Here is a 12759-nt window from a genome sequence, read left to right as displayed (position 1 = left end):
TCAAACTTGAGCAGCCTGTTAATTGCCTAATCCTGCCAGCCCCCAGCATGGAGGCATTTAACCACCATGCAAAGAAACGGTGCTTGTAAATGCCTGGGTATCCACACACAGTGAGTAAACAAACGCGACGGGCAAAGATCTCAGCTGGAAGGACAAATACTGGGGAAAACTTCAAAAAGCTGAGCCTCGGGGCCCTCCCCCTTGCAGCTACGCCAGCCCGAGAGGGGAATGCAGGTGCTGCGGCTGGAATCAATGCCTGTGTTAATGCAATGAACTTTTCTCCTCCAGTTAAAGTTTTACTTTACTGGAGGAAACCAGTGCAAAGATTAGTGGTCTTACGCTTACCTTTTTTTTTCCTCTTCCTCTGTAGAAAGTACATTTTGTGCCCATGTGGAGCCTGGCTGACTGACAGCATCATCCAGTGAGTCGCCGTAACTTGGCTGCTGGACCCATCGGGGCTTATCTGGAAGGTAACGGCATTAATCAGCTTTAATCACCTTCTCTGCTGATTCAGACATTGGCATGTCTGCTACGGATGCCACCACCCGCCCTGGCCCTGCAGCTCCTCTCACTGACGATGTCCGAGCCCCCCGAGCGAGACCAGCTCAGACCAGCTTTTGCAGATGTGCAAAGTTCACAACTGCCGAGTGAGCCAAGCCAAAGTACTGCGATATTTGGCAGCATCAGCACTATTTGCTAGCATCGGCAATATTTGACAGCGCAGCAATCAGCTGGTGGTGCTGAAAGGCTCAGCATTCATGCCGTTGTGGGTTTTTTTTAACGAAAACATACGTTACTGTAATACTCTGGGTAATTTTGCTATGTTGCATCTCCATTTACGCATACAGCCATCTCCTCTGAATGCTTGAGATGCATACGTACAGGTGCGTGCCACCATTACAGCTACGTGTTGAGGTGGCTGTCTGCATGCAGGTATGTCTGTACGTATATACAGAGAGACCTCTGTATTTATATATGTTTATGTGTGCATGTTATACACACACGTAAATATATTTTAAAGCAGGTGCCAAGTGCTATCTAAATAAAACATTCTTAGTCATTTTCTAGCTTCTTTGCTACATATGCTGGAAAGGTTTCTTCTTGCTAATTCAGCAAGAGGTTTGTCACGTAGCACATAAACCCAGCATAGAAGCCAAGGTGTTGAACATCTCGAAATGGGCTGTAGCATGTTCCCAAGTCCCTGGCATGTCACATCGCCAACTGTTCAGCTGAGGGACAGCCCCAAACCAGCCTTTCAGCTGGATCATTCGAATTTCCCAAGCCCACTCTACGTCTGTGCGGGTATCCCCTTGTTCCGTTTATCCCCCCAAATGTGGGGATTGGTAGTGGCTGCTCCGAGCCGAGCAGTAGCCAAATAACACATGGAAGGCTTGGGTTTCTCATTAACTCCGGAGTTGATTTAGTCCCATCTCTCGGAGCACCAGCCAGTTTTGCTGCCTCCATCCCAGCCCTGCCGTCCCTTCTTCCCTGCCCAAGCTCTCGCCTCGCTCCGCAGCCCAGGACAGTGACGGCTCCTGGGAGGACAGCGGAGGAGCTGCAGGATGGACAAGAAAAGCAAAATGCAAGCGGAGAAGGTAACCATGGCTCAGTGGTATTTTTGCGCTTGAATTTCGGCAGGAGCCCAGCACTGAGCAATGGCAATTATTGCTTGCCAAGACCAAAAGCAACAACAACAAAAAATCCCCTCCCCTAATTAATTGCTCTTTGATGTCTGCATACTGAGCACAGGGGCAAAGGCGTCAAGGGATTATTTTCTATTTTTAAGAGCTCCGTCAACTCATTGGATAATTTTAACTGTGATGGAAGGAAATAATACTTGAAACAGCACTACTGAAAAACACCGTTTTGGTCTTTTTTTTTTTTTCCTAGCCGTTCTGCTTCAGCGGTGGTGCTGCCGGTGTGCTGGGGATGGGGCAGGGCATGTTGCTGCTGCCTGTGCTGCCGTACCGGGCAGAGCTCCCGCTCGCCACGAGCTCCGGGGCGAGGACGGGCACAGGGTGCTTTTTGTGGGGCAGCACCATTCTGCCCCGGGGACCTGATCCTGCCCGTCCCCAGGGTCTTGCCCTTCTCCTTTGGAGCCAGCCAAAGCACCTGTGCTGCTGCAGCAGCATCCCTGGGTGCCGCTGTCCTGGCCAGCTTGGGATTCCCTTGGGACAGGGCTGGGGTGTGGCCCCCCAGGTTTTGGGCAGGGCTAGGACAGTGGTGTGAGGCTATTCTCTGCTTCCTCCCCCAGCACCTCACGGGAACGCTGGTCCTCTCTGTCTTCACCGCGGTGTTGGGCTTCTTTCAGTACGGCTACAGCCTGGGTGTCATTAATGCCCCCCAGAAGGTAAGCTGAGCCCCCCCCCCCCCCCCCCCCAAACCATGCACGGCCAAGGGATGAGGGCTTCAGGGCAGCCAGGGCTGGTTTGTCCCTTGGGGAAGCCCTCAGGAGGGCTCTGTCCCTTCCCCAGGCGCTACCTCCCGCAGTACAAAGCCCCCACGATAAGGCAGCAGGGTGAGAAAATAGTGAGGACCCCCCGCTGCCACTCCCGCAGTGCAAGGAGCGGGGCTCTGCACGTCATGGTGCCGTCCCCACTGTGCCCAGACCAAGGGACGACACCTCTCCGTGGGTGCCGAATCCAGACACCGCGCTCACCCTGTCCCTGGGAGGTGGCATTGGACGAGGGGGGATGCTCCACGCCTCCCCTTGCGGTCCCTTCCTGCTGGGGGTCTGGGTGCTGGGGAGCTGTGGCGGACCCCAAGATTTCACCCCTGCAGAGCCTGTGATGAAAAGCTTTTCCTGGGGCAGGAAAAAAAAATCCCAACAGGGGTTGGGGTGGTTACAGATTTGAGCTGATGACATTTTTCCTCTTTGCCCATCACAGGTGATAGAAGCCCACTACGGACACGTGTTGGGCATTGCCCCCCTGGACAGACATGCCCCAAATGCCTCTGGGGAGGATGGCACCGTCCCCACCTCTGGCACGGAGCCCTGGGCTGGCACCCAGGGCATGCTCGCACCCCTGGCTGACTCTGGCGAGGACCTCGCCACCTCCCCGCGCATCCTCACCATGTACTGGTCCCTCTCCGTCTCCGTGTTCGCCATTGGCGGCATGGTCTCCTCCTTCACCGTGGGGTGGATCGGCGACCGGCTGGGGAGGTGAGAGGACCTTGTGTGCGGTGACTCGCATGCCACAGCCCAAGCCTTTTGTTTGATTTTTCCCCTAGAACTGTTTCCTCCCCGCAGAAATACAATTCGTGTTATTTTCCCCAATTTAATCAGAAAAAAAACCAAACCTCAAATCTCCAAAATACTGTTCCAACCATCACAGAGGTCTGGCTTATTAAAATCCTCAATTATAAATCAGACGGTTTATTGCAACTTTTAGCACTTCAGACAAGCAGCTGATGAGCAGCCTTGATTAACTTCCCAATTCCCCCCTTTCTTTCCACGGCAAAAGGGAGGGGAGGGCATCTTGCACAGGATGTATAATATACTTTTAGCTACTCTGATTGCACCCCTGCCCAATATCTTTCAGTGCCTACAATCATTATTTTTTCCCCTGTAGTGCTGATTAAGTCACTTAATAGCTCTGACTGTATGTGGCAATGGCTGCTTTGGCTGAGAGAGGTGCCAGAACGAGCTGTGCTGCTGCCGCCTTGCAGGGTGAAAGCCATGCTGGTGGTGAACGTCCTCTCCATCGCTGGGAACCTCCTCATGGGGCTGGCGAAATTCGGGCCGTCTCACGTGCTCATCATCACCGGGCGAGCGGTCACGGGGCTGTACTGCGGTAAGTCCAGGCAGGATCAAGCACTGCAAACCAGACCCTTGGTGGGGCTGCAGTTAAAGAGTTTCCTATATTTTTTAACCTTTTTTTTTTTTTTTTTAGTTCAGAAGGGGTTTCACAGGTGGCAGTTTCCCTCTTCTCCCTATGTCTGTCCTGCTCAATCCAGGGTCTTTCCCAGAAGTATTTGGGTTGGGTCTATCATGAAATCAGTTTATTTTACATACCCTAGAAAGCAGTCAGGCCCTCCTCTGTATCTCAAGGCTCGATCTCGGTGGTGGCTGTTGTAACAGTATGTTATTAGCCATGCTGTTTAGCAGGTTCCCTAGACAACAGTACTATAGTACTATCTAGCAGATAGTACAGGAGCACTGTACACCGAGAGGATACGAAGGTAGGCAAATAATACGGAATCACATTAGAATTAGCTTAGAAATAACAGCTCATTATCTCTGTTACTGGTATGCAAATACAACACTCCGCTCTGAAGGTTCAAGGAAAGTTTTAAGAAAGCTCTTTGCTCTGTAATAACCTCTCCCAGTGGACAATCTCTGCTCCATGCTCATATGTAGGTGTTCAAGTGTAAAGGCTTCCCGGCTCAGGGCTCTGAATCTGGGGATATATGAGCACCTTTGCAGGCTGCAGGTGGTTCCCAGCCAGGCACGAGGAACTTGGTGGGATGTGGGATTCAGCACACGGGCTCCATCCTCCTGTTCCATTTGGGAAGCAGTTTCTGCTGGTTGCTGAGCTGTGGTCTAGAAGAGGTGACTCCCGCGTGTGCTCGGTGCAGGGCTCTCCTCTGGACTCGTGCCCATGTATGTCAGCGAGGTCTCTCCCACGGCCCTTCGAGGAGCGCTGGGGACGTTGCACCAGCTTGCTATCGTCACGGGCATCCTCATCAGCCAGGTAAGAAGGAAAGCGCACGAGTCCAGAGAGGATATTTCAGTGATATGCTGGGGTATCACTCATCATTCCACCCCAAAACTGAAAGAGAGTGGGAAGCAATCTGCTCTAATGGGGTTAAACTTCACCCTTGAGTCAGAGGTGTCCTTAACAAAGATGACTTCTCATGAACTAAAAAGTACTTCTGCAAAAAATTTCTCCCCTCCCCTGCAAAGTTTTTGTATGCATCTCATCAGAGTCAGCCTGGATCCTGAACATGAGATCCCTGATAGTCAGGTGCTCAAAACTGGCTTCATCAGAGAAGCAGGGAGTCCAACATCCCCATCAGCATTTCCCACCACGGCAGGAGTCCCAGCTACATGACAGGCTGGCACATAAATGTACCGAGAACGAACACATGCAGAAAAACTTAACGTAACCACAAAGTTCATCTAATCTGACTTAGGCAAAGACTATGGACAGACCATGGGGAAAAAAGCTCACAAGGTAGGTCCTGCCAGCTTCACTGGCTGTGGGAATACAAAAAAATGCTTTGCAAATTGTTGAAGGAAAAAGTTTGCAAGTACAGGCTGAGAGAGTTGGGGTTGTTCAGCCTGGAGAAGAGAAGGCTGCAGGGAGACCTTAGTGTGGCCTTTCAGTACTTAAAGGGGGCCTATAGGAAGGATGGGGACAATCTTTTTAGCAAGGCCTGTTGGGACAGGACAAGGAGTAATGGATTTAAACTAAAGAAGAATAGATTTAGACTGGATATAAGGAAGAAATTTTTTACAATGAGGGTGGTGAAGCACTGGCACAGGTTGCCCAGAGAGGCGGTGGAGGCCCCATCCCTGGGAACATCCCAGGCCAGGTTGGACGGGGCTGTGAGCACCCTGGGCTGGGTAAAGCTGTTCCTGCTCGCTGCAGGGGCTGGGCTGGGTGGGCTCTGAAGGTCCCTTCCAACCCAAAGCATTCTATGATTCTATGACTCTGATTCTACTCACAACCCCTCTGGAGCGCCTTTTGCAATGCCATAATCCCACGCTGAAGCAAAGCTCAAGTCATCCTATTTGCCGAGCCTGATGCTGCACTGCGGCCCCAGTGCTCAGACTCTGCTGGTTAGCGGCCAGGCAGCTGGGGCATCCTGCGCTGCACAGACTTCCATCCAAGCTCTGCAACTTTATGGAGTTGCTTAGGACACATACGCCCATAGAAACCCATACCCTAAAAACCCAGGAGAGCAAGGTCTGAGGAGAAAACATTTCACCAGCATGCCTGTATTTGCTGAGCTGTTGACGCAGCGGTTCTGGCCAGGCACAGGTCTCCTGCTGGTGGCACGTCCCAAGAAGGACCAAGTCACCGCGCGGTGGAGAACAGGCTTGCAGAGGTTTGTCCCACAGCACCTGTAAGCCAAAGTCTTGCTCGTGACATTTTACGCCATCTGTTCATTTCCTCCCTGTAAACGTGCATTGTAACTAAAGAAATCAAATTGTTAGGACTGAGAATTAGTATTTGCTTCTAGTTTTCCTCTAGGCTGTTGCTTCAAAATGCCACAACGGTCAGTCGCTGTCTTTTTCTAGGGTGTAAAATAAGCCATTCAAACATGCCTCAATTATTCCAGGTCCTCGGACTAGACTTTCTCCTGGGCAACGATGAGATGTGGCCCCTGCTCCTCGGTCTGTCTGGTGTGGCTGCCCTCCTGCAGTTCTTCCTGCTCTTACTGTGCCCTGAGAGCCCCCGATACCTTTACATCAAACTGGGGAAGGTGGAGGAAGCCCAAAAAAGTAAGACACACATTCTGGGCTTGTCTGGAGTAATCTTTATACTATGCATAGTATTAAACACCAAAGGAAAAGCCCAGCTGAGGGCTCCCACATGTAACTGGGTACAGTTGCTCCATCCCACGCAGCACATTTGCAGGAGGGATTTCAGACACCTGCATGTAGTCACTGCCTAAGGCACGCTTGCTTCTGTGTCGCTGCGGGTGGTGTGAGCCTTAGCAGGTTACACCTTTCCATCAGAGAGATCGCATCTAGCAAATGCCACCCCCCAAAAGCCCAAAATTGGAAGGGATTTCAACCAGGTGTAAAAATGACATCTTCTGGGGCACAGCTGATTTCTCTATCCTTGGTGCTATTTGCAACTACACAGCAAATCCACAGCAGTTACTGTGGATTTTGGCCCTCCTTAGCTGGTTCTAGCCATATCTACAAGGAGTAAGAGCAGTCACCGGTTGGACACAGCTGAAACTGAGGTGAGAACCCAGGATCAAGTAAAACAGAGTACATCCACATGCTTGGGGGCAGAGCTGCATGCCCGTGCTCTGAGCTGCTGGAGCATAAATTAGCTGTGGACCAGAAATTATTGAGATATGTTTGCATGGGACTAATAAGCATTGCTGAGGGATGAGGCTTGAGCGTGGTGTCTCAGACAAACCTCTGATCCTTGATGTGCCATAGGAGTCCTCAGAGCAAGAGGACACTACTCTCCACATGGTTGGCTTACCCCGAGCTTTGGCTAGAGAGATTCTTGTCCTTACTCTATTCCTTATCTACCACTGAAAATAAAATGTTGATCTTTTTTTTTCTTAAGGTTTGAAAAGACTCAGAGGAAACTGTGACCCGATGAAAGAGATTGCAGAGATGGAAAAGGAAAAGCAAGAAGCTGCTAGTGAAAAGAAAGTCTCCATAAGGCAGCTTTTCACCTCTTCGAAATATAGGCAGGCTGTCATCGTGGCGCTGATGGTGCAGATATCTCAGCAGTTTTCAGGAATCAATGCGGTGAGTCTCCCAAAAACATTTGCCTTCAAAGAAATCCACATTGAGCTTGAAAAGGCAATGCTGTCTCCGTCCAAACCATGTAGGGGTGAAGAGAAGGCTTTCCCATGACTGCAGTAAGCTCCCCAGCCTCCACCATCTGTGCTGAAGGTGGACCTCACCGCCGAGTCAGGCTGTGGGAAGGCAGGAGGGGAGAAGGGTGCGAGGGAGTTCAGCATGAAACCAGCTGGCATGGCGAGTCCACACTAAGCTCTCCCACGACCCTCCTCATACCTGAGTTTGTCAGCAGTTTGCTCTCTTTAATGACTACCTGCTCACGCCAGGAACCACATAATCACCATCTTTTAGCTATTTTTAGCTAAACATTTTTTTTGCAGCACCTCCTGGGATACCAGAAATTACCATTTTATATCTAGAAGCATGGAGCTTCCTTTATAAAATTAGCTAAGACTCAAATTTTTGAAAGTCTGGTGGTAACTTTACAAAGGTTGAGGCATCTGTCCCACTGGCTTTCAAAACTGTAAGAGCATTTCCACATCGCAAGGCGGAGCAGCACGCAGGGATGCCCAGCCTCACAGGGCTGAGCCGGGGATGAGCGGCCCCACAGAGTCTGGCTGCCCCAGATAGATGCTGTGCCCAGCCCCATCCACCACTTACCTCCTGCCCTTAACTTCCACGAGATAAGAATCACCTTATTCTTTGAGAGAAGGGAGAAATTTATGTCATTCCAACAGGGCAAAAATATTTTAAAATTCATTTAGAACTCAGTCATATTAAGGTATTTGTCTCCACACTCAGTGCTGGTGATCTGGCTTTCACAATTAAACATGTGACTACACGGAAGAAAACAGTTTTAAATGTGCAAATGCAGTAGCTCAGGAGGGCAATTTCAATGGGATTTGTAACTCCCTCAGGCTCCTTTGAAAGTTTCAGCTTTAATTATTATAACAAGCCATTAAAAAGTTGAAAAACTAATCATAATTAAATTACTTCACATCTCAGCCAAGCAAGAGCAACTCTTCCCTCAAGAGAACAAAAAGTTCTACCAGCCCTGTTGCCTAATCCTTCATCCTAATGTATTTTGATAGATCTTTTACTATTCAACAAACATTTTCGAGAGAGCTGGAGTTGACCAACCAGTTTACGCAACCATTGGTGTTGGAGTGGTGAACACAGTCTCCACAGTTATCTCTGTAAGTAAATATTTCTGTCCCCACAGACTACAAAAACAAGTAAGCTGCAATGTGGTTTTGAAACATGATTTTATCCTAGAGCTGGGGCTGGCCCTGCACACCTTATGGCAAAAATCATTCTCTAGGCAAGTCTCATTTGAAAAATCAAGCCTTGAAATACAACCCGTTGCTATCAAACAGCACTGCTAAATGCCTCGTGAGTGAAAAGTGCATCACTGTGTTCAGGGAAGCTCTGATAGCACAGCATTTCCCCAAAAATGAAAGGTGCCTTCGAGACTAAAATTTTGCAGGTCCTATTCCTGCGGGGGAGCAGGCAGGGGATTGGGGTTGCGATGGGGAAGCCAGCAGCTCGCAATCTCCCTCTTACCTGTTATCTTTCAAATTGTTTTATGTATGTACATAGCACCTGCACAAGTGATATCCAAAGGCTGTTCCACAGTAATAAAAGTAACCTAGCACCTATCCTCATCGTATCTATGCAGTGCCCTGTAGCAATAAAAGGATGGTTCCATTTTCAAAGCCTTTCCCTCTGCTTGTCTCTCTCCTGAGAGTATTAACACAGTTCCCATCAGCGGGCAATTATTTTTTTAATGTGGCCATTAATATAAGAAGATCAGGAAATGCCAAGCCCTTTTCCCTCACATCTCTAGAGAGACTTAGGGAGGAAAGGACTTTTACACACCACGAAACAGGACTAGCAAGGTAGAAATACACAGCTCTAAGAGATCTTAGTCCAGCGTGCATGAGATAGGAGGTCTTGGGGTGAACCTGCTTTAGAGGAAGTCCATCACAGATCCCATACAGAGGAGAAACCATGAAACGTGTCTATTTTGACAGGAGACATGGAAGTGGGCGGCTGGAAGAGGTCTTTCTCCAGCCTGGAGGGTCTCTTGCAGTTCAGTCTCTGCCCCAGGACTGTGGTACTTGCAGCCTGGGGCATTTGCTCTTTGCATCTTTTGGCCATGAGCACTTAAAAATTACCTGCATCTGTCAATAAATGACAGACCCTGATCAAAAGGCAGAAGTACTGACAGCCGGGTGGACCTTGGCAAGGGGAGAAGGGAGTGCAGAGGCTCGCCCTCTGCAACTTCACGAGTTAGCAGGGTGAACTGCCTCCAGCAAAAAAGATGGTCTCCTGGAAGCATAAATCATTTGCTGTAATGGCAGGAAAGGTTGAGCTGATAGCCAAAGGTCTCCTTTCAAGCAGAGGGGAAGAAGCAGGCAGCCTAAGAGCCTAGTGCATGGTATCTTTGGGCTGGCCAGATGCACCATCCTCTGGAGTTACCTACATCTCCCCATTGGGTGAAGTGATTAGTACAGACTTAGATGTTGAAAGTTGGGTGAGATGACTGGAGTCCACCAAGAGGAGTTGAGAAGGAGCAAGCTAAGCCTTGGGGCTACCAGGGAAGCAAAAGGAATCTGGGAGCCACTGAAGGAAAAATCCTGGTTCCAGCTGCTACACAACAATCCCTGCCTAGGCCATGCAAGGTGCAATGGCCCATGATGTGACTTGAATCATGCTGCATTTTGAAGGCTACTTCCAAACTAATGCAGACCTAGTAAGTTTATTCTTCCTGAAAAAAAAAAAGAGAGAGAGAAATGTCCGTAGTCAGTACTACATGTGTAGAAGCAGCAGGAAGTCCTGAGAGCTTGGAAATGCATGAGCTCTGAGTATACGTGGATTAGCCTTGCCCTTGGCAGGGCAACTGTTGAGTCTGGCTCCCTAGCAACCACTGGCAGAGTTTCTGACACTTGGAAACCAGCACATAAATCTCTACCACGAGAGCTAAAAGGGCAGGAGTGTGGTGTGGTAGGGGTAACAGGCTGCTCATCGCTAATGGACCTGATCAAACCTCCTGAGAGCGGCAGTGCTGGAGTCTGAGCTGCTGCACGTGTTTCTACAGGTCTTTCTGGTGGAGAAGGCGGGCAGGCGGTCCCTGTTCCTGGCTGGTTTGATGGGCATGTTAATAAGCGCCGTGGCCATGACGGTTGGACTTGCGCTCCTGGTAAGGATTTCTCTCCATTTTTTTTCTCCACAGTTTGCAAACAAGAGAAGACAAACCACCCTTTAAAGTGAGTGTTTTGCATTTTCATCTCAAAAAAGTTTAGAAAGCATTTGTCCTTAGAAGGGACAGTTCAAAGTGGAGCCATTGCTGGAGCCATCTCTGGTTACAGCAGTGCCTGAGGATGTTGCGCTCTTTGGCCCCTGAGATACCCCAATGCTGCTAGAAAGGATGCGTGTCCCCTGTCCCCGCCCTGAGCCCGCTGACAACCTCAGCTCCTTACACAGCAACTGCGCTATTGCCACGGCATAATACCATGTCTGCTAAGAAAACCCTGGGCACATCTCCATGTGCAAGCACTGCGTGCCCTAAACCCTCAACCTGCGTCTCCCTGGCTTGGTGCAGGGATGCTAGACTAACATCTTGTCATAGAAAAAGGGACAAATTATTCCTCCCAACACCCAGGAGAGGGGTCAGGCTGTGAGACATGGGGCAGGACAGGCAGAGGATGGAGCCAGACCCCATCAAAGCCAGTCCAAACCATGGGTGCAAGCTCCCATCAAGATGTAAAGCCAAGTACAGGGTGGCCTCCTTTACTGAACACCCTGGTTTTTAAAGACAACACCATTTTGCCTCTTCCTGGTCATGCTGCAGGCAAGGAGAGGGCTTGAAGGTACAGCTGAGCTGGTATCTGTGAGCTCCAACATCCCTCTGCAAGCAGCAATGCTGGCATCACATGCCCAGCCAGCACCTGGCACAAGAGTTTAGAGCTTTATGCATGTCCAGTCCCCGCTTGCCTGAATAGAAAGAAATTTCTGAAAAAGACAACTAATTAAAATAATCAGTGATAATTAATGAGAAATGTTGGGACTGTAACACCAAGCGCACCTTTTTCCAGAGCCAGTTTGCCTGGATGAGCTATGTCAGCATGGTTGCGATCTTCCTCTTCGTCATCTTCTTTGAAGTTGGGCCCGGGCCCATCCCCTGGTTTATCGTAGCCGAACTGTTCAGCCAAGGCCCGCGCCCCGCCGCCATCGCTGTTGCTGGCTTCTGCAACTGGGCCTGCAACTTCATCGTGGGAATGTGTTTCCAGTACATAGCGGTAAGAAATCCCTCTAAAATGGTACAAAGAAATGGCTGACACCACCCCACTGCTGGGCTCCCAAAGGAGCCCAGTGGGACGTGCACGTGCTTCCCAGATCTCCATCTCCAAGCCCTGCAGGGCACCCCAGCCACCCAGGGTAGGAAGGGGAAGACATCCCTGCAGTGCTAATCGTGGTGTCCCCTGTTCTCACTTCCCCCACTGCAGGATCTGTGTGGACCGTACGTGTTTGTGATCTTCGCGGCTCTGCTTCTAGTCTTCTTTCTGTTTGCGTACTTCAAAGTACCGGAGACGAAAGGAAAGTCCTTTGAGGAGATCGCAGCTGCGTTCCGCCGCAAGAAGCTCCCAGCCAAAGCCATGACCGAGCTGGAAGACCTGAGAGGCAGCGAGGAGGCATAGACATCGCCACGAACCCAGAAAGGAGGGACTGAGCATGGATCTTCTTCAGGCACCGCGGAAAGAACGTTGGGCAAAAGCCTCATTTCACAAAAACCTTGCAGCTGGCAGACCAGGAGGACCCATCCGTCGGGTGCCTTCTGGCTGCCGTGGCTCACACCTCCAAGCCACAGGTGCTAACCTGGCGTTTTACTCTGAAATACTTGGTACAACTGGGCTGCAGGAAGAGCCAGGGAAAGGACGGGAGGAATATGTTACATGCGTGTCTCCATGCCCCACTGGAAGAGCCCAGTGGGACGATGATCTTAGTAACTGGCAAAGCGTTACATTGAGCAGGGTCATCACTCAGCTGGAATGAAGGAACAAGGGGTCGGCTGATGCTGTAGCCTCATGTTTTCACCTTTTTGTCCCATGCTTGCTGCTTCCTTCTGCTGAGTGATCTCATGCCTTGAGAAACCAACTGCTAGTGCAGTTCTGCCACCAGCACACAGCACTGACAGCCCGAGGTGCTAAGGAAAACTGACTGAGCGAACTCCCCTGCACAAGAGCCTGTGCAGAGGAAGAAGGCGGATCCCACCTGAATCGGTTGGGATGCACCTCGCTTGCTTTGCTATCCATGTG

The 12759-nt window shown here is 50.2% G+C and overlaps 1 protein-coding gene across 1 annotated transcript; it reads left to right on the top strand.

The window, feature by feature from the left end:
* The first annotated feature begins 1562 nt into the window (after positions 1-1562).
* SLC2A2 (solute carrier family 2 member 2) lies at positions 1563-12141 on the top strand. The gene is made up of 11 exons (XM_075716126.1): positions 1563-1595; positions 2255-2350; positions 2889-3163; positions 3670-3794; positions 4579-4694; positions 6289-6451; positions 7260-7447; positions 8533-8637; positions 10542-10643; positions 11539-11742; positions 11950-12141. Exons 1-11 carry the CDS (start codon positions 1563-1565, stop codon positions 12139-12141), a joined length of 1599 nt encoding a protein of 532 aa, XP_075572241.1.
* Positions 12142-12759: the final 618 nt, after the last annotated feature.

This window comes from Pelecanus crispus, chromosome 9, assembly GCF_030463565.1.
Source record: "Pelecanus crispus isolate bPelCri1 chromosome 9, bPelCri1.pri, whole genome shotgun sequence".
Classification (NCBI taxonomy): Eukaryota; Metazoa; Chordata; class Aves; order Pelecaniformes; family Pelecanidae; genus Pelecanus; species Pelecanus crispus.
The sequence above is the reverse complement of the archived record's forward strand: the minus strand, read 5'-3'. Positions and strand labels throughout refer to the sequence as shown.

Bases quoted from the DNA above. Each gene is read 5' to 3' on its own strand.
- SLC2A2 (XM_075716126.1), top strand. From the start codon at position 1,563: ATGGACAAGAAAAGCAAAATGCAAGCGGAGAAG. The intron at 2,351-2,888 runs GTAAGCTGAGCC...TGCCCATCACAG, and splicing joins TCATTAATGCCCCCCAGAAG to GTGATAGAAGCCCACTACGG. The intron at 4,695-6,288 runs GTAAGAAGGAAA...CAATTATTCCAG, and splicing joins CGGGCATCCTCATCAGCCAG to GTCCTCGGACTAGACTTTCT.